Source organism: Strongylocentrotus purpuratus, unplaced genomic scaffold (assembly GCF_000002235.5).
Source record: "Strongylocentrotus purpuratus isolate Spur 01 unplaced genomic scaffold, Spur_5.0 spur5_scaffold_19, whole genome shotgun sequence".
NCBI classification, from domain to species: Eukaryota; Metazoa; Echinodermata; class Echinoidea; order Camarodonta; family Strongylocentrotidae; genus Strongylocentrotus; species Strongylocentrotus purpuratus.
This window is the reverse complement of record NW_022145604.1, coordinates 26570290-26593371: the sequence shown is the minus strand read 5'-3', so window position 1 is coordinate 26593371 and position 23082 is coordinate 26570290. Positions and strand designations below refer to the sequence as shown.

Sequence of the window (23082 nt, the reverse complement as noted above, 5' to 3'; positions counted from 1 at the left end):
CTCCCTACCCCCCCCCCACCCCCTCCAGACCAATCCCAGACTAAATCCCTGCCCCCTGGAAGTGTACACAATACTTGCCCCCTCATTTTTTCCTTTCTAGTAGCACCCAAACAACCCGATATCCCTAAATCTGGGTCCGATTAATAAAGCACGGTTTCGATTCGGCGAGTCGGATGTGTTTTTGTGAATGACTTTAATGCACTGTTTCAACGGGATCTATGTTTCTTGAAGGAGAAAAAAAAGACCTGCCACTGTTAAAAAATTAAAGGTATTCTTACGTTCATGTAGGCGTAATAACGGAAAGCGATATCGTTATAGAATCCATCAAAATTTAAGTGGATATCATTTGTAACACAGATAATGAGAATAAAGTATGACATCAAAACAACCTGGACCACAATATTGAGTCTTCATTTATCTCATTATCTGTGTTACAAATGGCGTAATCGGCAGGGATTTCATCACTGCAAGTGCAAGCCCTGGCTTTCTGTGGAGCTTCTAGTTTTGGGACAGCTTGATCGGACATGGACATCTGGAGACCTGTAAATATTGATGTAGATTTAAGTTGTAGCGATTGTGTGTATTGTATGAATGTTTGTTGCTAAGCTAGTGTGAAGTTTAGTAAGGAGCTACGTTGTGTTTGTTTAGGGTAATTTTATTGAAATTATCTTGTAATGGAATACTTTAATGTATTCAGTTTAAATTGTTTTGGGGAATTTAGGAGTAATACTATTCATATGTTGTTGAGACTGTCATGATAATTCTGTGTTTGGAACAATCCATACCCCCTTTCGTATTTAACTTCGGCTGGTTGGATGGAGCCTCAAATTAAGGGATGGCATACAAAGACACCGGTATTTTATATATTGATAGGAGGGATAGCAGTACATGTAGGTGTAGAGCAGGTATAGCTCTAGCTTTATCACTTATGAATAGTTGGAATATTCCTTTATTTGAACTTGTAAATTGTTGAGATTTTAAGTTGGTCTTGAGATTCGTTAAAGTTTCGGTAACTTAAGGATAAGTTAGGTTTAGGTTGAAGTGTATGTATATCACATTTATTGAATTGATATGCATGATGTATATTTGTTAGTTTAAGGACTGCTTTTGAAAAAGCAGGGGAGCCCATGAACGTGACATGTTTGTTGTTTTAGAGTCAAATTTACAATGATTTGTATTAATTATTATTCCTTCAGGTGTTGGCAAATTACAATCAACATGTAAGAAGCGGGAACGAGAGGATACGGTCCTCTAGGCCAGATTGCCAGGGTGAGTGGGTTATCATATTCAATGTATAAACCACTAATTCAATGTAGTTTTAATTGGGAATTATGTTTGATTGTTTGACAAAGTTCACTGGATGGTTGTCTTCATTTATTTGTTGGGAAAGTTATCCATTGCGATGGAAGAACTTTATTTGTGATTAGATACTTGTTATTTTCATGCAATATTGATTAAGTTTTAATGAATGTAATATAAACAACATGTTTATCATTTATTATTATGAGTCGGCTTGACGTCATATTGTTGGAATGCGTATCTTAGAGTCATTAACAAATATTATGTTTATCGCTATTATGTGTGTTTTTCAAACATGTCCTCATTTCTATTTAATTGTTTTAACTTTGTTTATTTGTTCAGGCTTTAGCTTTGGCTTTAGCTTTGTTCACTTTGCACCTGAAATAAAAAGAACCGCAAAAAAAAAAAAAAAACAAAAACAAAAAAAAAAAAACAAAAAAAAAAAAAAAAAAAAATTTGTAACATCGCCGATCACACGCAGAAACTGGTAGAAAATACTCGATCACACCATTCGTTGTGTTGCGGTTCTTTTTATTTCAGGTGCAAAGTGAACAAAGCTAAAGTAAGCTAAAGCCAAAGCTAAAGCCTGGACAAATAAACAAAATTAAAACAATTAAATAAAAATGTGGACATGTTTGAGAAACACACATAATAGTGATAAACATAATATTTGTTAATGACTCTAAGATACGCATTCCAACAATATGACGTCAAGCCGACTCATGATAATAAATGATAAACATGTTGTTTATATTACATTCATTAAAACTTAATCAATATTGCATGAAAATAACAAGTATCTAATCACAAATAAAGTTCTTCCATCACAATGGATAACTTTCCCAACAAATAAATGAAGACAACCATCAAGTGAACTTTGTCAAACAATCAAACTTAATTCCCAATTAAAACTACATTGAATTAGTGGTTTATACATTGAATATGATAACCCACTCACCCTGGCAATCTGGCCTAGAGGACCGTTTCCTCTCGTTCCCGCTTCTTACATGTTGATTGTAATTTGTCAACACCGGCCTGAAGGAATAATAATTAATACAAATCATTGTGCATTATATTCCACAACAGAAAACTGAAGAAGATTCAAACTATATCCGCAAACTGTTAACTCTTAAAAAACATTACTTTTAATTACAACTGTTTTGCAAAATACGATTATCCAGAGTTAACCTCAACAACACATTATATAACTAAAACTTCTAAAGATTACAAGTAATATAACAGATAACATAGTAATATTCAAATCATCCCAAATTACTATTACCAAATCTTAATCTAGTGCTAACTCACTAACGAAATCAACCTACTGATGATTAAACATAATATGCCACACCTCATGATGCATATTAATTCAGCACAAACTATATCGTTAAGAACGATACCAAGGTTATTAACTAACATCAGAATACATCTACAAAAGTACTAATTATCTCAATAATTATCCAACTTAACAAACGAATAATCTTCTTACCTATATAATGACATGTTACACCAAAAGCTTGCAGAGTCGACCTCCCTGCCTGCCCCATGGATGGGGTGCAGTACAGGAGTGAATCTGTCAAATACCTCTGCCTTCTTTTATAACAGCTACACTCTCACAGTGATCTAGCTACCACACGTAACCTGTTCTGGGAAAGGGTCTTGTTATTGGGAGGGAGACAGGAAGTCTTTTGTTTTGGAAGTTTGGTTCCTATCTGATGTTTACAATCTGGGGTTTGTTTGGCTAAGTTATCACAAGTGTTCTGGAAGGGGGGGGGGGGGTCGAGTTACCAACCTTTGACCAAGTGACCATACATCATTAACTCTCTCATAACTGTGGAATGTCGTGTTTTGGCCAAATTGATAGCTTCTACTCAGAATATGTGTGAGTCATACTTCTTTGAAGTACAAAGTTTGTTAACATATAAACTTCTTACTTTCCTCCTGAGGAGATATTGATTAAAAATAGGTATATATGTTTCACTATAAAACAGTTCAATTCTGACCTGTTACACACTCCCCTGCTTAATTGAGTGTCGTCCCGACACTCAGACTACAACAAAAATTATATTAAATTCCCACTATACCTTATCTCCATCGTGGCTGTTTCCCGATCCTAATACCGATGCCTAATTACCAATATGCAAATCAAAATTAACCATGTGATTAAAACTATTTTTGCATAATACAGAACATAAAAATTGAAATCATAACACGTTATTGGCCAACCCGCACCACTAATACGAACTTTCTGGTCTCATGACGAGAATCACAGAAAACATACCTAGTGCAAAAACTCATCTGTTTCAGTCATTCTAGCATTCCTTATTATGTAAAACTGGTCTCATGTCGAGGCTCCTAGCATTTACAAATTATCTAAGTACTACCCAACTGATCATAACAGTTCCAGAGTCTCTACTGCCAAACCTTAGTTATCAACATAAATCTTCATATTACAGGCATCTCCAACAAGCCAGATGATTTTCACGGTATATATCCAATTATTCTACCCTGTGTCATTTTAAACACACAAAAACAATAATCGTCCTTATAGTACATTTACACACTCTAGCAAATACAGCAGTGAAACTATCAACTCTATTTCGTAACAACCTTGCCCTACAGATATTCCTTTCGCATATCTTAATAAACTCATAAGATACAAAAATTTGACAATGCAATATACAAAAAAAATCTTATAACTTTTGGCTAATCCTCTCTGCTACCAATGTGCCCTTTCCGGCCTCTCTATGAGGTTAACAGAAAAACAAAGATAGAGAAATAAACCCTACTGTTCCTAGAAGTCGCCCCAGTATTTCTACCATGAATGATTCCGGTCTCATGTCAAGGTTTTCGGAATAAACATTAAATACTCTATCCCGGCTAAGTCCAATAGTAATTCCAGCCAAATCCCAGTTATATACCAGAAATCTTAGTATAAACCAATACAATATCCATTAACACAACACACGCACATAGTTACTCCGAACAATAATTGCTGACCCAAAATTAAACAACATGTCACGTTCATGGGCTCCCCTGCTTTTTCAAAAGCAGTCCTTAAACTAACAAATATACATCATGCATATCAATTCAATAAATGTGATATACATACACTTCAACCTAAACCTAACTTATCCTTAAGTTACCGAAACTTTAACGAATCTCAAGACCAACTTAAAATCTCAACAATTTACAAGTTCAAATAAAGGAATATTCCAACTATTCATAAGTGATAAAGCTAGAGCTATACCTGCTCTACACCTACATGTACTGCTATCCCTCCTATCAATATATAAAATACCGGTGTCTTTGTATGCCATCCCTTAATTTGAGGCTCCATCCAACCAGCCGAAGTTAAATACGAAAGGGGGTATGGATTGTTCCAAACACAGAATTATCATGACAGTCTCAACAACATATGAATAGTATTACTCCTAAATTCCCCAAAACAATTTAAACTGAATACATTAAAGTATTCCATTACAAGATAATTTCAATAAAATTACCCTAAACAAACACAACGTAGCTCCTTACTAAACTTCACACTAGCTTAGCAACAAACATTCATACAATACACACAATCGCTACAACTTAAATCTACATCAATATTTACAGGTCTCCAGATGTCCATGTCCGATCAAGCTGTCCCAAAACTAGAAGCTCCACAGAAAGCCAGGGCTTGCACTTGCAGTGATGAAATCCTGCCGATTACGCCATTTGTAACATCGCCGATCACACGCAGAAACTGGTAGAAAATACTCGATCACACCATTCGTTGTGTTGCGGTTCTTTTTATTTCAGGTGCAAAGTGAACAAAGCTAAAGTAAGCTAAAGCCAAAGCTAAAGCCTGGACAAATAAACAAAATTAAAACAATTAAATAAAAATGTGGACATGTTTGAGAAACACACATAATAGTGATAAACATAATATTTGTTAATGACTCTAAGATACGCATTCCAACAATATGACGTCAAGCCGACTCATGATAATAAATGATAAACATGTTGTTTATATTACATTCATTAAAACTTAATCAATATTGCATGAAAATAACAAGTATCTAATCACAAATAAAGTTCTTCCATCACAATGGATAACTTTCCCAACAAATAAATGAAGACAACCATCAAGTGAACTTTGTCAAACAATCAAACTTAATTCCCAATTAAAACTACATTGAATTAGTGGTTTATACATTGAATATGATAACCCACTCACCCTGGCAATCTGGCCTAGAGGACCGTTTCCTCTCGTTCCCGCTTCTTACATGTTGATTGTAATTTGTCAACACCGGCCTGAAGGAATAATAATTAATACAAATCATTGTGCATTATATTCCACAACAGAAAACTGAAGAAGATTCAAACTATATCCGCAAACTGTTAACTCTTAAAAACATTACTTTTAATTACAACTGTTTTGCAAAATACGATTATCCAGAGTTAACCTCAACAACACATTATATAACTAAAACTTCTAAAGATTACAAGTAATATAACAGATAACATAGTAATATTCAAATCATCCCAAATTACTATTACCAAATCTTAATCTAGTGCTAACTCACTAACGAAATCAACCTACTGATGATTAAACATAATATGCCACACCTCATGATGCATATTAATTCAGCACAAACTATATCGTTAAGAACGATACCAAGGTTATTAACTAACATCAGAATACATCTACAAAAGTACTAATTATCTCAATAATTATCCAACTTAACAAACGAATAATCTTCTTACCTATATAATGACATGTTACACCAAAAGCTTGCAGAGTCGACCTCCCTGCCTGCCCCATGGATGGGGTGCAGTACAGGAGTGAATCTGTCAAATACCTCTGCCTTCTTTTATAACAGCTACACTCTCACAGTGATCTAGCTACCACACGTAACCTGTTCTGGGAAAGGGTCTTGTTATTGGGAGGGAGACAGGAAGTCTTTTGTTTTGGAAGTTTGGTTCCTATCTGATGTTTACAATCTGGGGTTTGTTTGGCTAAGTTATCACAAGTGTTCTGGAAGGGGGGGGGGGGGTCGAGTTACCAACCTTTGACCAAGTGACCATACATCATTAACTCTCTCATAACTGTGGAATGTCGTGTTTTGGCCAAATTGATAGCTTCTACTCAGAATATGTGTGAGTCATACTTCTTTGAAGTACAAAGTTTGTTAACATATAAACTTCTTACTTTCCTCCTGAGGAGATATTGATTAAAAATAGGTATATATGTTTCACTATAAAACAGTTCAATTCTGACCTGTTACACATTATAGAGACCGAAATGTTATATGTGAAATATAGCATTTCAAACTTGACTGTGTAATAACTCAATGAATGTTCAAAAAGTGTTGGTGCTTCTTTGATGAGAAACAAATTTGCTTGTCAAAATAACCATTTTTATATTTGATAAAGTCTTACTTTAGAACGAGATCGCAAAAGACTTCCAAAAAATGATTTTATATGAATATTGTGGTTTTATTATCAAGGCTTTACATTAAATTGTTCGAGATCAAGTTGAGGTTTGGTGGTAAAAAATCATGCTAATAGAAAATATTTGAAGGTAAATGTTTACGTTTACAATTTACATATTTATACCGATTTTAAAGGCACACCTTTAAAAAACATTTTTGAAGGTGCTATGTCCCATTTGCAACCAACATCAAATTCTGTAGAACTTTGCAGGAATACGAATGTGTCATGTATGTCCTATCTGTGAAATTTAAACGTTAGCAGTGTCCTATTATTCCAATTATGCAAGAAAATCCGTTTACTTTCTAGACTTCACTGTCAGACACTATTGAGTGACTGACTGGCTTTTCAAAATCTTTTCTTTTATAGTAATAACATACATAAAATGAGCTGTAAAGGTATATCAGCATTTTGTCTACATCAATAACCCATTAGTTGTAATGGCAAAAGTTTAACTGATTAAATCTTTGCGCAGCACAAAACGACCATTTGGTACAAGGGTCTGAAACTCAGACTATTCTTAACACTATTGCAATCACTAAAGTCGATTCGACAACCAATGCTCGTTATTTTCACACTAAAAGACAATCTCAAGCCCTTTGGTTTAGAAGGAAGTTCTAAATTAGTACTATCTTTCAAATGCCGTTGGATTTTAACCTTTTCATTTTTTTGGCCTGCAAATGGGACATAGTGCCTTTAACCAACATCTTTAAATCTAGCAGAGTCCAAAAGACACATACCCAGTCGTCTGCTCCTGAAGGATTTGGGCCGATTATCTACGGGATCTCGCGTTACATCATTGGTCGCCCGTGGGAGGGCAAGGGGGTGAAATATGGACCAGGGGTGGTGGGGTGATGATGGACCGATACCACTGCCGATTAGGGGTGGGGTGGGGGCGGGGACGTGCGTATACCAAGCATTTCAACCTATTGTAGGTTTATGTCTACTTCAATATGGTAATCACACTAACGAAATTAGGCCTTAAATTATATTGGCAGCGTAGTATAGCCAAGTGGGCCGGCGCATTAATTTGTCGCATATAAGAATGTTCGGTTCCAACGGTACCCTGAAGATTTTTCTTTTGATAAAAAATGGGGAAAAGAAGGAATATGGTGATTTATTGCTAAGCAAGGTTAACTTCTAACCCCCCCCCCCCCCCCTTTGGAAAGCAATCTGGGATACACCGCTGTATAAAAGGTCAGTTATTGAAAGAAATTCTCAGTGTGCTGTGTATCATTAGGAATATTTGAATTGGACGTGAGTTCTTTTTCATTGTCTGACTTTGTATTAAAACAGTGTTTATACAAAAGAAAATTTCTATTTCAAACGCACTGATTACAAATTGATACGCCATTTCACCACCAAATGTCGCTATACCCTTGATAGTTTACTGTCGTTCTGGGCTGGCCCATGCAGGCATTGGTGTGTTTATTTTACGCATGCATATCGGAGCAGCGAGACACTATGCGAGGCGGATTACGGGCGCACAGTGGCGAGAGCGCATCTGTCATGTTTTCAGGAGTACCCAATAATATTCATGCTTTTTCATCCTCCACCCCCCCCCATATTCTCTCTCTCTCTCTCTCTCTCTCTCTCTCTCTCTCTCTCTCTCTCTCTCTCCTCTCTCTCTATCTCTCTCTCTCTCTCTCTCTCTCTCTCTCTTTCTCTCATACACACTCTCTATCTCTTACTTTCTCTGGGTGTGTCCGTGAGGTGTGATTATTTTGTTATCTCGTCCTCTCTCCCTCTTGTCCTCTCTCCCTCCCTCTCTCTCTCTCTCTTTCTCTCTCTGTGTCTCCCTCTCTCTTTCTCTCTTTGATCATCCCTTTCTATGACATACAGAGAGAAAGAGAGAGAGAGAAAAAAAAAGCGTAAGAATAAAAGACAAAGGAAGAAAGAAAGACAGAATATTGAGTACGTCTCGCTTGCTTCTTTTCTATATAAATAATTTCACTCTTTCTTCCTCGGAGTACCCATTTTTTATTCTGTCTCTCCGTCCGTTTAACTCTCGTTTCCCCTTTGTCTATCTGTCTCTTCTCTGTTAATTTCCATGCTTCAACTAAACTTTCTCTTCTCACCCCACCCTTCTCACCCCCTCCCCCCCCCCCCCCCTCTGTACACCCCCCCCCTATATATATATATATATATATATATATATATATATATATATCTATTATGTCGTCATTTTTTGCACAGTTTCAAATACACCCCCAATTTCTTCTTCTTTTTGAATATTTTTTTAATCACAAATTTTCCCACTCCTCCTCTTCCAAGCTCATCATCTTTATACATGCCTTTTCCAAGTTTGACCACCCAATATTGATGAGCTATATATTACAAGTACAGTCATAACATCGGATGGCCTCAACTTTTTTGAGTTCATTACATGCATCGAGTGGTCACAATCTGTTCATATTCCCTCACTCTAATTATTCTTATTTAATTTGTCTCTTCTTTTCCCCCATCATCGATTTCTGAACGACTACCAGAGTGCAACGCCCATATCATTATCTTGTCATCGACGTTGATGGGTATGGTTTATGCCAATATTAATGGACTGGATTGGCTCAAATCTTTGCCCTCCTGGAGTGGTTTCGACCAGAGGACGGGGGGCATTTTGGACAGTTGCCCTCTATAATTACAGAAATATTCCCTGTAGCCCCTCTCTCGTGAATCCTCCACTGATGGGCCGGGGGAAACTTATGAGCTAGATTTAATATTCGAAGGTTATTATCATCATAATAGTCTTTAATTCTTGCTTTGTCCCAAGATAATAGAAAGGCTGTCGGATCCATGAAAATACGTCTAAAGAAATCTATTACCCATTCTTTCTGCTTTGCGATGTGTTTGGTCTTCAACATGTTCAAATGATTTAATTATTTCACCTGAGACTGATACGTTCCAATATCTAAACATATGTACCAGACAAACAACTTTCTGATTCTCCTATACATCAAATCTTTATTGTTTCGTTTTTCGTGTTATTTAAAACGACCCTACCGGAAATATCGAATTAAACGGAGAATAAAAATTTATTCCTTCTGATGACAAGTAAATTCTCTAAGGCATATTTTATGGATGGATAAGAGTAATGGAGTATGTTTTCTTATTCCATCGTACAGTGTATTCTGACTTACAAATGGAAACTGGTTTACTAGATTAGTTGGTGTTATTAAAACAAACTATTTTCCCATGTGGTCGTCTTAATACAAATCACGTTCTTCCAACCTCACGTGCCAAGCGCATTAGTTTGTCAAGCAATCTAAGAATACGGGCTGGGGACAAAGGAGAAAAAGAATAAAGATGATAGTATCATTTGTATAAGTTTTCTTTCAACTCAAAATCGGCAGGCAACATACAGATGACTACATTGTATTGTTGACTGTATACTGTGCATACGATGTAAACGGTTGTTTTCATTCGCAGTTCATATTTGTTATCAAGAATAAAACAGCTAATAATTAATTTGTTGATGTTAAGGGCATAGGAAAATACCATTTATCTGCAGATGTTGTATTTGTAGACTGCCTAATCCCTTTGAGAGGCTACTGGTCAATAAACTGTTTTCGTCTAGTAAATGAAATGAACTGGCATTCAGGAAAGAAAAAACCGAGAGTCTTCTTACAGAACGGAGGGGAAGAAGGTCGCGAGAACATTTGAAGTGTTTTGCGTGTATTGTGCAGCGTTCCTCCTTTATAGTGACAAATAAGACAATACTTTAAACCAATCTATTTGTTCGGAGCGTAGTCCTCGCGTGCTGCTACATAAATAACACAAATCTGAAAGAGGGATAACAATAAAGAAGAAGGAATGATGATAAGTTTTACAACTTAATTGGTCTGCTGAGGTTGTGGCCAGCCATCTATACTGGTCCTGCTGGTGGAGTAGAGCGGGCGGGCGGGCACGGCGCCAGGCCCCAATTAGAACAGAGCTTTCAAGCAAGCAGGTGGGGACCAATGTTTGTAAGAAAAAGGAAAAGAGGAGATATTGCATAACAGTTTACCAGCAAGGCTGGAGGATCACAATAGTCCATCTGTCAGAATCTAGTGATAATGATTCAAACAAACAACTTGTTTATTCTTGAAGAAGTTTAGGGAGTTTCGCGCTATTGAAGGCATAGAAATTTGTGTTACATACTAATTTAAGCCTAAACAAATACATAAACATTGAAGGAATCAATACGCTAGTTGCACTGTTTCTTGTTTTTATCATTTTCATGTTTTTGTAATGGATTGGGAAAAGATGATAATTATCAGATTTCAATGCTTGTAATCGTTTTATTTACTAAGCTCCTTAGGGGTAAGCGGCTAAGCGCTGAATGGTGTCGTTAAAACCTGGTTTTATTCAACCTTTCACCTTGAATATCACATCCCTTACTTCACCCGGGTCGAGACTGGCAAATGTAGAGTCTTTTGTAAAGAGAGTGTTTGTTGCAGAATGAAGGAGGTTCTACAGACTCTTTTTTTCTAGACTCTCTTTTAATCAAGGTTAGTGTCCGAGATATTTAATCTTATATCCTTTAAACAACTTGTTTCATCGCTTTCCCTATAGACTCACCTTTAATCAAGGTTCTAAAGTTTTAGTCTCCGAGATATTTTGTCTAATATCATTTTGATTAATTCTTTGTTTCATCGTTTCAGCTTATGATTGTGAAGTGTATAGTCCTATATCTGTTGTGTCTTTCCATTTCCTACCCCCTCCCTTCTTTTTCACTCTCTTACTCCTCCCCCCCCCCCCCCCCCTCTCTCTCTCTCTCTCTCTCTCTCTCTCTCCTTTTCTCCCTGCCTCCTTTCTCTTCCCTTGAAGCACCTAGCCCTAGACGTTTCCAACCACCTCCCGCTGCGGTGGTCGCGTGCGTTGCGCGTGGTCGGAAAATCACTCGACCGCGGTTGAGTGAACAAGTCTAATACCCCCTCTGTTGACAACCAACAACACCATCATAAAGACTAAGAGTAAGAAATCAATTTTAATGCCCTATTGTCGTATTACATTACCTTTATAATTGTGTACTTAAAAGGCAATCCAACCCTTGTATTTAACCAATTCATTGGTTTGGAAGCAGAAATTTAAGAGTAACAGAATGGTGAAAGTTTGAAATGAATCGGGCCATTAATTAGGGAGTTATGAATGTTTGGAATGTGAGATCACTAAATCCCAAATCTCAAATTGGCAATTTGGTCAGTGCGCTGTTACATAGTCATTGAACACCTCTCCCCGTGTATGTAGTGTACAAAAATTCCATTAATTTCCCTTTTTCTCCAAAGAGCCTTCTTACTAAGGGCACTATACTCCATATATATTATGGATAACCTATTATTATAGATCCTCTAAAGAGAAACTAACCTCCTGAATCACACATTCTGGAGAAAAAAATGAAATTATAATAATTTATGTATTTTGTACTTCTTCACAATAACATTACCGATTCAGCCCATAATTTTAGTGTTTACGACTTTCAAAAATGCATAACTTTCTTATTTTTTTGTCCGATTTTATTTAAACTATCACCATGCAGTCTACGTCTCTGAATTTTCTGCTTTCTTTATATAGAGTAGTAGTCTGTTAATGTTGGACTTCCCTTAATGATTAATGTCAAGTTGTGAATCAATCGCAACTGTTTATAAGACGGTGGCTCTAGTCTTTTTAAAGCAAATGCAAAGAGTCAAATATAAATTAAGGATCATCCTTACTTTACAAGCACTGAAAGGCACGCAGACAACAGTAAAGTACATGTACCAGCATTTTTATCATTTCAATAATCTTCTTTTTTTAATTGTCACTTTGTACAGAGAAATATCTAAAATCACACGGCACCTTGGGATGCGTAGATTATGGTAGCTCACAAGATGAAATTAAAATAAATCTTATTAATGGCATCATTCATTATAGGAAGCATGTCACAAGAAATCTTCATCATAACACCGTTATCTTACAAAATATAATCATGGTGCGTAATCATTGCACTGAAATAAACAAGCGACAAGAAATACAATACTTTAAATTACATCAAAACATGCTGAATCGCATTATAAATAACAATCTTTCATTGTGTCGGTATAACTACCCGACTGTACACATACCTTTGTCTCAATATGATTTTAACCGATTGGTCTTTCTTCTAGTATAGGATGCAATATTTAATTAATAATCAACATACCCTAACTTTCAAAAAGTCCAAGGCATTAAGTATATTTTGGCACATTTGCTAAAACAGAATACTTTTAATTCATATTTCAAAAGATTAATGCTATACGGCTTCCAATTCTGATATTAGCTAAAGTTTTACATTACCTGACTTTCAATAAATCTATTATTTCAGCATTCTAATAGAGTACACTAGAATGTGACCTTCATAGGGGCATTATAATTCAACTTTAATTCTATTTGGGGTCATTTTCTAACAGGAAATCTGTACAATTTTAAACACAAACATTCATACAGAAACCATGCACAATCACAGATCAAGTGAATAAAAGGTTTAATACTTAAGGCAAAAATGGTATGTATTATAAATCATGTAGCAAATATACAATTTTCTTGGAAATGGAATGTTGTTAGTTGCACAAATCTTTATGTAATTGGAAAACAACAATAAATCCACTTCTTTTTCTTTCAGTGCTAGTCTTTTTCTCAGCCTCGATGGTTGAAGGCATATCTGGTTATCAAGCAGGAATACATACACAGATGAAAAACAGATGATTTCAAGACTAGTACAAAATAGAATTTATGACAAAAATAGGTATCAAGTTTACATGTTCACTGATGAAAATCTTTCACATAAACTTCGGTCACTGCTGAAAGTTTTGGGACTGTTGACATCAAAACAGCCCCATCATATGAAAAACTTGAAAATTAACAAGTAAAAGTAAACAATTTAATACATGTATCTTGGACAGTTAAAACAAATTACTAACTTACTTCTAAAAATATATTGATACTTTGATGTAAATAAATATTCTATTGTACAATTCTACACAAGTGAATATCCTATATCATTAATAAAAACATTGAAATATAACTAGTAAAAACCTTCCCCATCATTGCATTTGCCTGGTATTTGTGTAGGCTGTACTTGTAAAACAGTAATAATAATAGTCACATTTGTATAGAGCTTAACGCTACGTTTCTAAGCGCTCTACATTGTAAATATTATTACCCCGATCATTGGATTCAATTGCTAATCGGCACATGAAAGTACAACGCTCCGTGGAGAATATTTCAACCAGGTGCCATTTTACAATCCAACCACATCAATGTTCGCATCCTACCGGGTACCTAATAAACACCTGGGTGGAGAGTGGCAAATGTAGATTAATGTCTTGCCAAAGGACGTTAGTGCCGGGGCGGGACTCGAACTGTGAACCATGTGATCCACAGTCCAGTGACGTATCTACAAGACTGTTGAAATCATATTCCAACAGAATAATTTAAAAGAGCGACCTCATGCTGGTACAACGTATTTGCGCAACTTTCGTAGTTAACTAATCGAGCCAATACAAATACCCTGGATAACACAGCAAATGTAACGTCACACTGCAAAATTCAAATCCCAAGCACACAGTACCATGTTTTGTAATATGCTTTTTTTGCATGTAACTTCAATGGAGAAAAAAACTATGTATTGTACACGGACGATAAAACTTGAATCTTGAAATTTGAAAGCAATTTTTCATATTGAAATAAGTTGCATCTGACCTTTAAAATGTATAAAATGAACCAATATAAAGCACTTATACTTGCTTCATGCTGCTAAACTAGATGTAATGCCCATTAAGACAGCCCAAGCGCTTAAGGCTTAACAGTAAATAATAATGGAATGTGTTTTTGCATTTCCCATTCTCTATACTCATCTACTAAACATAGTAAATCGTCACACTTGGAATGAAACATTACGATTTACACGACAGTTACAACCTCATAATTTTCTCCATGTGATGACACAAAAATAAATTATAAGAACTTTCTTCACTACAAATCTACAAGCAACTAAATTTGGATAAACACAACACAAAGGTTACTATGATTGTAGACAAGCTGAATGGACTGGTTTACTAACATATTCAAATTGAAGGATGTTTCTTTCCTAGGGACCTAGTGACGAGTAATTCCATTAACCTGTTATCGATGAATGAACTACAATACTTTGAATCCAGTCTGCATACATTATGTGTTGCTATGTGGGACAAGCCTTAGGCAAGCTTCCAGGCTGTCAAGAACAACCTTTGTTTAATAAGTATGCATCAAATTTGAATATTTTAGTAAACCGGTCTATAAGTTGATTATACAGGAGTCTGCCTATTGTCTATGTAAAGACTTTCGGTAGCTTTTACTGCATACTGTCAGTAAGGTACATTGTATATATGGGTAGTCTCTGAACAGACATGGTATGTTGGGATTACTGCTCGACTGATCCGAGTAACTTCCCTGTGGGCTGTGGATACTGTCACGGCTTGGCTGTAGTCTAGTGAGCAGACTACTTTCTTTGGTTAAGTAGGAATGGCCATGATATCTTACAAACCCCATTTCATGAACCTCACAATAATGGTAGAGCTAGAGCGCTTGAATGGAATATCTTGATGGGATGGTTGCATAATCCTGCCCCCTCCCCGGCCTCACCCCCAGCCCCACACCTATCACACAATGAAGCAGAGTTATTGTTTGCGACGTTATGGTAAGGACTAGGTATGCTGGAGTCTCTGTGAGACTATATTTGTTGCAGGACACCTCCTCGACAGGAGCAAACATCTTTTGACGTAGCTGTATCTCGAGGAGTTCAGTGATCTGTCTACAGGGGTAGGTGTGCTGGATGGAGAAGCCATATCAGAGATTAAATGTCATCTTTTGACGTAGACTTCATGAGGTTGCTTCGGTGATCTGTCTGCGGGTAGGTTTGCTGGTGAAGCGGTGTCAGAGATTGAATGTTATCTTTTGACGTAGCTGTATCTAGAGGAGGAAGAACTCTGCTCACGTCCTAGAAAGTGAAAAGAAAGAAAGATAAGACAGCTTTAGAAAAGACTTCCGATGCAACATCATACATTTCCTCTTACACAATACACTCTGAAAAATCCTGGAAAATTACTTTTTAATCTAATCCAGTTTACACTCTTTCATTTTAAAGTGTAGAATAAGTTTAAGCGGAATCAAAAAGCCACATAACTCGGGAGAAAATCCATTAGAACCGTGTGTTGCATGAACATAAGACACTTTCGATCAGGTTTAAAAAATATCCAGACTAAATGTAACCAAAACAAAGAAAGATACGTATAAAAGCTGAATGGCTAGATAAGATGACACCCAATGGATAAAAAAATAATTTATGTGATAAAAACTATTAAGGTATGAAGCAAAATCTAGTGGCATCCAGGACGCAAAATACATAATAATTGTTGAAAATCATTGTTTACCACAAAGCGTACAACCCTGTAAAACCGTATCATAAGAATAAAGAGCTGGAAGGTAATGGAGAAGTTAATTATTGATTTATTCAGTTATTAATTGTTATATTTACCTATTGTTGTTTTCCTTCCTGCCAATGTTCCTAGTCTCTCTTGCAATGCCTCTATCTTCCTGATGTAGAATGAGCCATCTGATTCATTCAGAGTACCCGGTGTTGCTCCAATCCCTAATCTATCTGTACTGTGTGTGCTACCGGGCGTGGCACCAAGATGCGATCCGGCACCGGTTCTGGTGATCAAAGAAAAAAAGTTGAATTGTTATTTGATATTTGTGTTACTTGGTGCTTTTTTTTTTGAGGGGGGGGGGGGGATAAATAGCAACTTAAAGGAATAGTTGAGTTCTGTTTTCAGACCTTCAAAATGCATGGTTATTGCTCTTATTCTTATCTATGACATTTTTAGTGTCCTTTTAGAACCTAAAATTGATATGAAGGTATTTTTAGACCCCAAAATGTGTAAAAAATTTAGCCACTACGATCATACCAATTCAGCTCCACTTTCCAAAAAACACAGTGACCGTTAATTAATTATTTAATTGAAAATAACAATACATGGGCCGGCTGGTTGCGCGTAATATAAGCAACACGAAAATGCCAACAAAAAAGCCAACATTGTCATTGGCTGAAATACGACGTAAAAGGCGTTATTTCGTTTTTTCAACGTTTTTTTCTTCAAATTTTCCAAAATATCTAATATTTGTGGTGGTACACAAGTATTAGAAATCGTTATATTTCAGCCGTCTCTGAACCGATTTTGATCGAACAAATATGATTTTGTCATTTGAATATTATGTTCTTTCAAATTTGACACTCTGTTTTTCATTATCTCACAAAAAAATTATTTTGTGTAGCGCCCTCTGCAACAGAACTCAACTATCCCTTCAAAGGTTATCTGTACTAATTTATAGGAGGGATTAGTCCACACTGCAAGGTCACTGGACAGGTGGTTATCTCATCAACTCTGCTCTCAATTAACATAGGAAAAAGAGGATCATGGGGGTCCGATGGTCACCGATTATGCATTGTTTTCTATATAGAGGGAGCAAGTAGGTACAATTAGGACAATTAGAGCACCCTGCAAGGTCACTGGACAGGTGGTTATCTCATCAACTCAGCTCCAATTAACATAGGAAAAAGAGGATCATGGGGGTCCAATGGTCACCGATTAGGCATTGTTTTCTATATAGAGGGAGCAAGTAGCTACAAGTAGGACAGTGTGGCTTTAAAATATCTTGCTAGATATTCTTGCATAATTTCATAACAAATCTTAGAGTATTTCATGGGTAAATGCGCAGCTGATCATTAATTTAAAGTAACTTGACTCCATTATGCCACTCCAAATATATGACATTCAAAGATAAATTTGGGGAATTCAGGTCCAGAAGGGGTTATGAGGCTTTTATAGGAATGATGATGTTAGTGTCTGCCTTTCGTTAATACCGCGTTAATATGTATGTCTAGTATGCCTGTGTTCTTCAGGCGATTGATGTGCAATAGCTGTATGTCTGGATTTTATCTATTATTTCATTTCATTTTGTTTATTTCCATTTCCAACAAAATAAATAAAGTACATGGTAAAACAATAAAACTTAACAATATAATTGTAATTGGTCCACAGTGTACAACAGGCATATAAAACAGGTTGGTCAAGGAGGGGACTGCTGAAAAGCTGGGCTTGTAGATTGCAGCCCCCTATAACTTCTAGTTGCAAAAATACTATATCAATAAAAAGGGAACGCACAAATACATAAACCAAATAGACATAACATAACAGGAGTGAAAGGGACAGGGAAAGAAGGGAGACAAGGAACGAGAGAGGGTAGGACTCTTACCTATTACATATACAACACAACACGGACCGACTGGAACAGTACAAAATGAATCAAAATATAAAAAATATTTTACCGAGTGAAATAATTATTGTTAGTTCTGTATTACGATTTTGTTAAACATACTCTAGTCCTATTTTGTAAAACTGTTGCTTTTAAGGGTATCCCACCAATATATATATATCATGATTTTTTTTATTTTTTTTTGCCCTCGTGTTCACATTGTATTAAAATGAAAAATAAATGAATTGGGTTGAATTGAATTGAATTGAAAATAAGTTGTAAAATATCTTAAGCCATTGAATCTTACACCGCATAACCAGGGATGGGCAACACAAGTGACTTCAATAAGGGCAGTAGATCTTGAGATGAGATGCAAGCAGATAAACATTTAACAAGTCATTGTCTACTGTTTGTATTATGACCGTGTTCTTCTATCTTTGTCATGTAAAGTATTGTCTTGTCCCTTTCTCGTCTCTCTTGGCATCCCCCTTTTTCTTTCCCCTATTTTGTAGTTCCTTTTGTAGTTACAGATTAGTTAATATAATTACTCATTATTGCTAAGTTTCATTTGAGGTGTTCACACTTGTACAAGCATTGCTTTTTAGTGGACCCCTCTGTTTCCAACATGTATTTCTTAAATTTGTTTTAAATGCTTAGAATTGATTTGTAATGTTTTGTTGGAAACATGAATAAAATTGAAATTTGAGCATGCTATTACACCCATTACTACTGAATGTGCCACTAGACCAGTTCATAGTTAACTTTGGTACAAATGACCCCCAAATATCCACAGATCTTGTATACATGGAGACATCCCACTTTGCCCATTTCTGAATAATCACTGCCAAAGTGATAAAGGTGCTTCATGCAAACCTTATGTTTGCCCTCTTGGGAAGAATGTTTCTGCCTATGCATCAGAGAATGTGCCGTCGGTGGATCAATGAATGATGATCACATCATTTTTAAGAGCACAAATCCAATATTCATCTCGATGGGTTTTACTAAATTGGTACAAATGACCTCTACATGTATCTGCCCATGCGCAGGTTGTATCAAAGAACTGGGGGCATTTCATGAAACAATTAGTCGGTGGTTTTCACTGACTAATATCATGTTTACCGACAATTTAGTCAGAGCTGACTAAATTTGACCAATCACAGGCCTGGAAAATAGTCTGTGACAAGAGAATTGTCGGTGAGCATGATATAAGTCGGTGAAAACCACCTACTGTACTAATTGTTTCATGAAACGCCCCCTCTGTTGGCGAATGTGACTCTTCAGGGTTACCTTGTCAAGTATACATCATTACGTTAAACTAAACTTTTGCACTGCCATAGCATAGAATGTACCTGTGTGAGAGAGGAGAGGTGATTGGTCTCGTCCTTCCTGGTAGATAGCCCCCTGTAGCGCCCACGTGGGCCATGCCATTGATCAGACCATACGCCCCCCTGTCCCTGACAGGAGGGGAATCCCCCGAATACTCCCCGCTCCTCGGTGAACCCCGCAGAGGGGAGGTGTACCGCTGAGCCCCAGTGGGGTATGTCTGGGTGGAAGGTGACTGGTTGGTGCTGGTCGAGGGCGGGGCAGCGGAGGGGGGTGCGGCTGAGGTCCTGTCCGGTTGGGAAGCACTGGGAGGGGCGTTGGCTGACGCCATGAGGTCTCGGGACCCTGACCGGGTTGCCCGTCTCCATTTTCGCACAAGAAACTTCAACCTGTGGTGAATATAGCAAGATTGATTTCTTAAAGCAGTGCAATTCTAACTAAAATATTTGAAATTGTCATTGCAAGTTTACAAATGTTTACCAGTAAAAGAATTTGATGACACAATATGTATGAATATCTCTTTCTTTCATATATATTTTACTGCTCCTCTTTACATAGTTCACTCTGTATAAACAGTGTATCTTGATATCGACTTCCCACTTCAAGAAACTACTGTGAATTTCACGAGGGAAAGGCACCATATTCAATGAACAAATTTGTGTCAAAGGACTGCAGAATGAACTTGTAAGAAATGATATGAACTGGTATAACCTGGTATTAACTGCCTTCAAAGGTTCAAGAATTCTTATCGTCTCGTAACAATACCTTGAGACAGCGATGACAACCCGAGCAGCACTCCTAAACCTGGTAAAACCCACTACATGCAACATGAACTGATACGAACTGGTATGAACTGGTATAAACTGGTATAAACTGGTATGAGCTGGTATAAAAACTAGTAAAAACTGCCTTCAAGGGTCAAAAATTTCTATCGTCTCGTGACAATACCTTGAGACAGCTATGACAACCGAGCAGCACTCTTAAACCTGGTGAAACCCACTACATGCAACATAAACTGATACGAACCGGTATGAACTGGTATAAACTGGTATAAACTGGTATGAGCTGGTATAAAAACTAGTAAAAACTGCCTTCAAGGGTCAAAAATTTCTATCGTCTCGTAACAATACCTTGAGACAGCGATGACAACCCGAGCAGCACTCCTGAACCTGGTGAAACCCTTGCCGTGCTTTGACGGGTGATCCCTGAGGTCCTCTGGTGAAGGGTATGCCCCCATCTTGGCGATCAGGGAGAGGGTAGCCTGCTCACAGTCCTGGAAGCCACCCAGCAGCAGGAGGAGGTACTTCTTCTGGTAGACCAGCGCCTTGCGGAAACTCTCGGCTCGCAGGTACTTCCCGTAGAGACGCTGGATCTGTTGATGATGGGAATGCACGAAAAGAAAGGTATTAGAGCTCGATCAATATTGAATACAATCCTTGATTATCAAAATATTACCTTTCCTTTTAATGTTCAGTCTACGAGCTGACCACTTTAGCCTCATGCTTTTTAATCTCAATGGGAGGAGACAACTACCCCCCGGACAAGTATCCTAGGGGGTAGTTGTCCTAGGGGGTAGTTGTCCCAGGGGGTAGTTGTCCCAGGGGGTAGTTGACTGGGGGTGGTTATCAGGGGTAGGTGTCCGGTTACGCCTATAGATATAGATGTCTTAGTCTTAAGTGACAGTGTCATGTGACTGTTCGACTAACCTTCTGCTGTTGTTGCTGCTCAGTGGTTTCTCCATTGACATGCTCCCTGCGCAGGGTGCCCCGTTCAAGGTCTAGCTTGAGCTGTATGATCTGCCTCTCTGCTTCCTGTAGGGAAGACTGGGTGGCCAGACACTCCTGGGCCCACGTGGCCCTCTCTCTGGCCAGGAGGGCTTCCGTATCCTTGTCACTAGATGCACCTCTCGGAGACTGTGAGGGGAGACGGGGAGATAAGAGTGAGGATAGGAGGTGGACTAGGTAAACGTATTTAAGATCTTACGATATCATCACTAATCATCTACTTTCACTTTGATTAACTACCTTAACACTCCAAATAACAATCAATAACAAATTTGTACCGGTAATCTGAATTTGTGCAGCCCTGGACCCAACATTATATCAAATCACAACTCTGAACATACAGTCTGTAAACCTAAAGGAGAAGTGAATCCTGAAATTAAGTTGGTTTTAATAGAAGCAGAAAAATGAGCGAAATAGATCAGAGAAAGTTTGATCAAAATCCAAAGAAAAATAAGAAAGTCATGAATTTTGAAGTTGCGATAAACCAAACACATTTGGCAACTCTGTGACGTAACTTGAGAGCTCTTCCCCAATTCAGTTTGTACAGAAAATGTCATCAACTCTAAGTTTCTTAGTTATTGATGACAAAATAGATTTGTTTCATACAGGGGTTGTTTTATTACATATTTGCAATAAGTATATCTAGGGCGATTATACGATTACAAATTTTCTTAAGAGAAACTATAATTATTATTTTTTTTTTTTTAGTATAGGGCAAATGGAATTTAAGAGTGTATAAAAAAAAAGGCAATACGTCATGGAGTTGCCAATTTGTGTTTGATTGATCGATACTTTTAAATTCGAAAGGAAAAGAGTACATAAAGAAAGAAATTAAGAGCGTTGCAAGAAAGGACCACTTGGAAGAGAGGAGAGGTTTGGAGGGAGCCACCTACCCGATGTCTCTGGACCTCCCTCTGACGGTACTGCCAGATCTCTTCCTCCAGCTTGGACAGCGCCGCCCTGAGTTCCGATTTCTCCGTACTGAGCTGCGAAACGTAGCTGCTCATCTCAGCATTTTGCTCCAGGAGACGCTCGTTGATTCGCGATGCCGTCGATGTCACTAATGGTGGCTGGGACTAGACAAATATGAATTGAATAGTTACATTTACTAACTGAGTACATGGTGGGAATTTTATGTTATCATGATGATTTCTGTAAACCTGCAGTGGATACAATTTTTCTGGTCCCAAAATCGAATGGCAGTTTCCTTCAAATTGGAAGGAAACTGCCATTTGATTTTCATTTGGGGGGGGGGAGTTCTAAGGAGCTCTTCATCACGATTTACCACATATTCTATAAGTTTTTCACAAAGAATACAACTAAGAAAAGTTGCCTACGTTGGTGACAAATGTTGCAAATGGCCTGAACTACCTTCAAATGTGGCAAAACTGGCAACAAGTGGGGGAAAGATGCCAACAAAAATCAATGTTTGCAGTCAAGTAAAAAATTTAACCAATCAACAGCCGCCATCCTTGTCAAGCATTGCTGATGATTGTGGTCCCCTTTCACTTTTTCAACAGAAAGTTTGGATAATACTTTAAAATCATAATTATATGTTATAGAAATATTAAGTTTCATTATTATATGTACTTATATAAAATTTTAAAAATCATTTTGACATGAAGTTAATTTTGTTTGTATATTTTGTATTATACCTTACATTTATATGTTCTTTGTTATTCAGTTATTACATTAGGAAAAATGCAGAAATAAAAAAATCAAATCCAATCAAACTTCTGCACTTACTTCAGACAGCAGAGCGAGGGCAGCATGTACTTGACGTAGTTCGGTGATCAGTTCAACCAGAGCACCATCCACCGATCTCAGCTCTTGAACTGAGGAAGACGGTACGCTATCTGTGAACATCGTTGCTCTGTGGTAAACAGGATGAGATTACCCATGCAGTTTTACAAGG

General features: G+C 37.2%; 1 protein-coding gene and 1 long non-coding RNA gene across 10 annotated transcripts in view; both read right to left on the bottom strand.

The window, feature by feature from the left end:
- Positions 1 to 1813: 1813 nt before the first annotated feature.
- LOC105439177 lies at positions 1814 to 6566 on the bottom strand. Of its 3 annotated transcripts, XR_004065001.1 has the most exons (4): positions 5519 to 6566; positions 2789 to 5146; positions 2258 to 2334; positions 1814 to 1885 (listed from the first exon to the last, which is right to left on the bottom strand). It is a non-coding gene; the product is annotated as an uncharacterized LOC105439177 (long non-coding RNA). The 3 variants fall into 3 exon arrangements; XR_004065000.1 differs by having other exon boundaries at positions 2258 to 5146; XR_004064999.1 differs by lacking the exon at positions 1814 to 1885 and having other exon boundaries at positions 1913 to 2334.
- Positions 6567 to 12515: 5949 nt separating this feature from the next.
- The window catches only part of LOC582174 (A-kinase anchor protein 9), a 108562-nt gene continuing 97995 nt past the window's right edge, over positions 12516 to 23082 (bottom strand). For 5 of the 7 annotated variants that reach the window (XM_030990731.1, XM_030990729.1, XM_030990733.1 and 2 more), the window contains 7 exons: positions 22914 to 23040; positions 22061 to 22243; positions 21090 to 21296; positions 20514 to 20755; positions 19410 to 19772; positions 16283 to 16461; positions 12516 to 15745 (listed from right to left, as the gene is read on the bottom strand). In XM_030990731.1, coding sequence (XP_030846591.1) covers positions 15696 to 15745; positions 16283 to 16461; positions 19410 to 19772; positions 20514 to 20755; positions 21090 to 21296; positions 22061 to 22243; positions 22914 to 23040 — 1351 coding nt within the window. In that variant the 3' untranslated portion in view covers positions 12516 to 15695. Of the gene's footprint in view, positions 15746 to 16282; positions 16462 to 19409; positions 19773 to 20148; positions 20188 to 20513; positions 20756 to 21089; positions 21297 to 22060; positions 22244 to 22913; positions 23041 to 23082 lie in introns of all 7 variants that reach the window. The other 2 variants (XM_030990730.1, XM_030990732.1) reach the window with 2 other exon arrangements.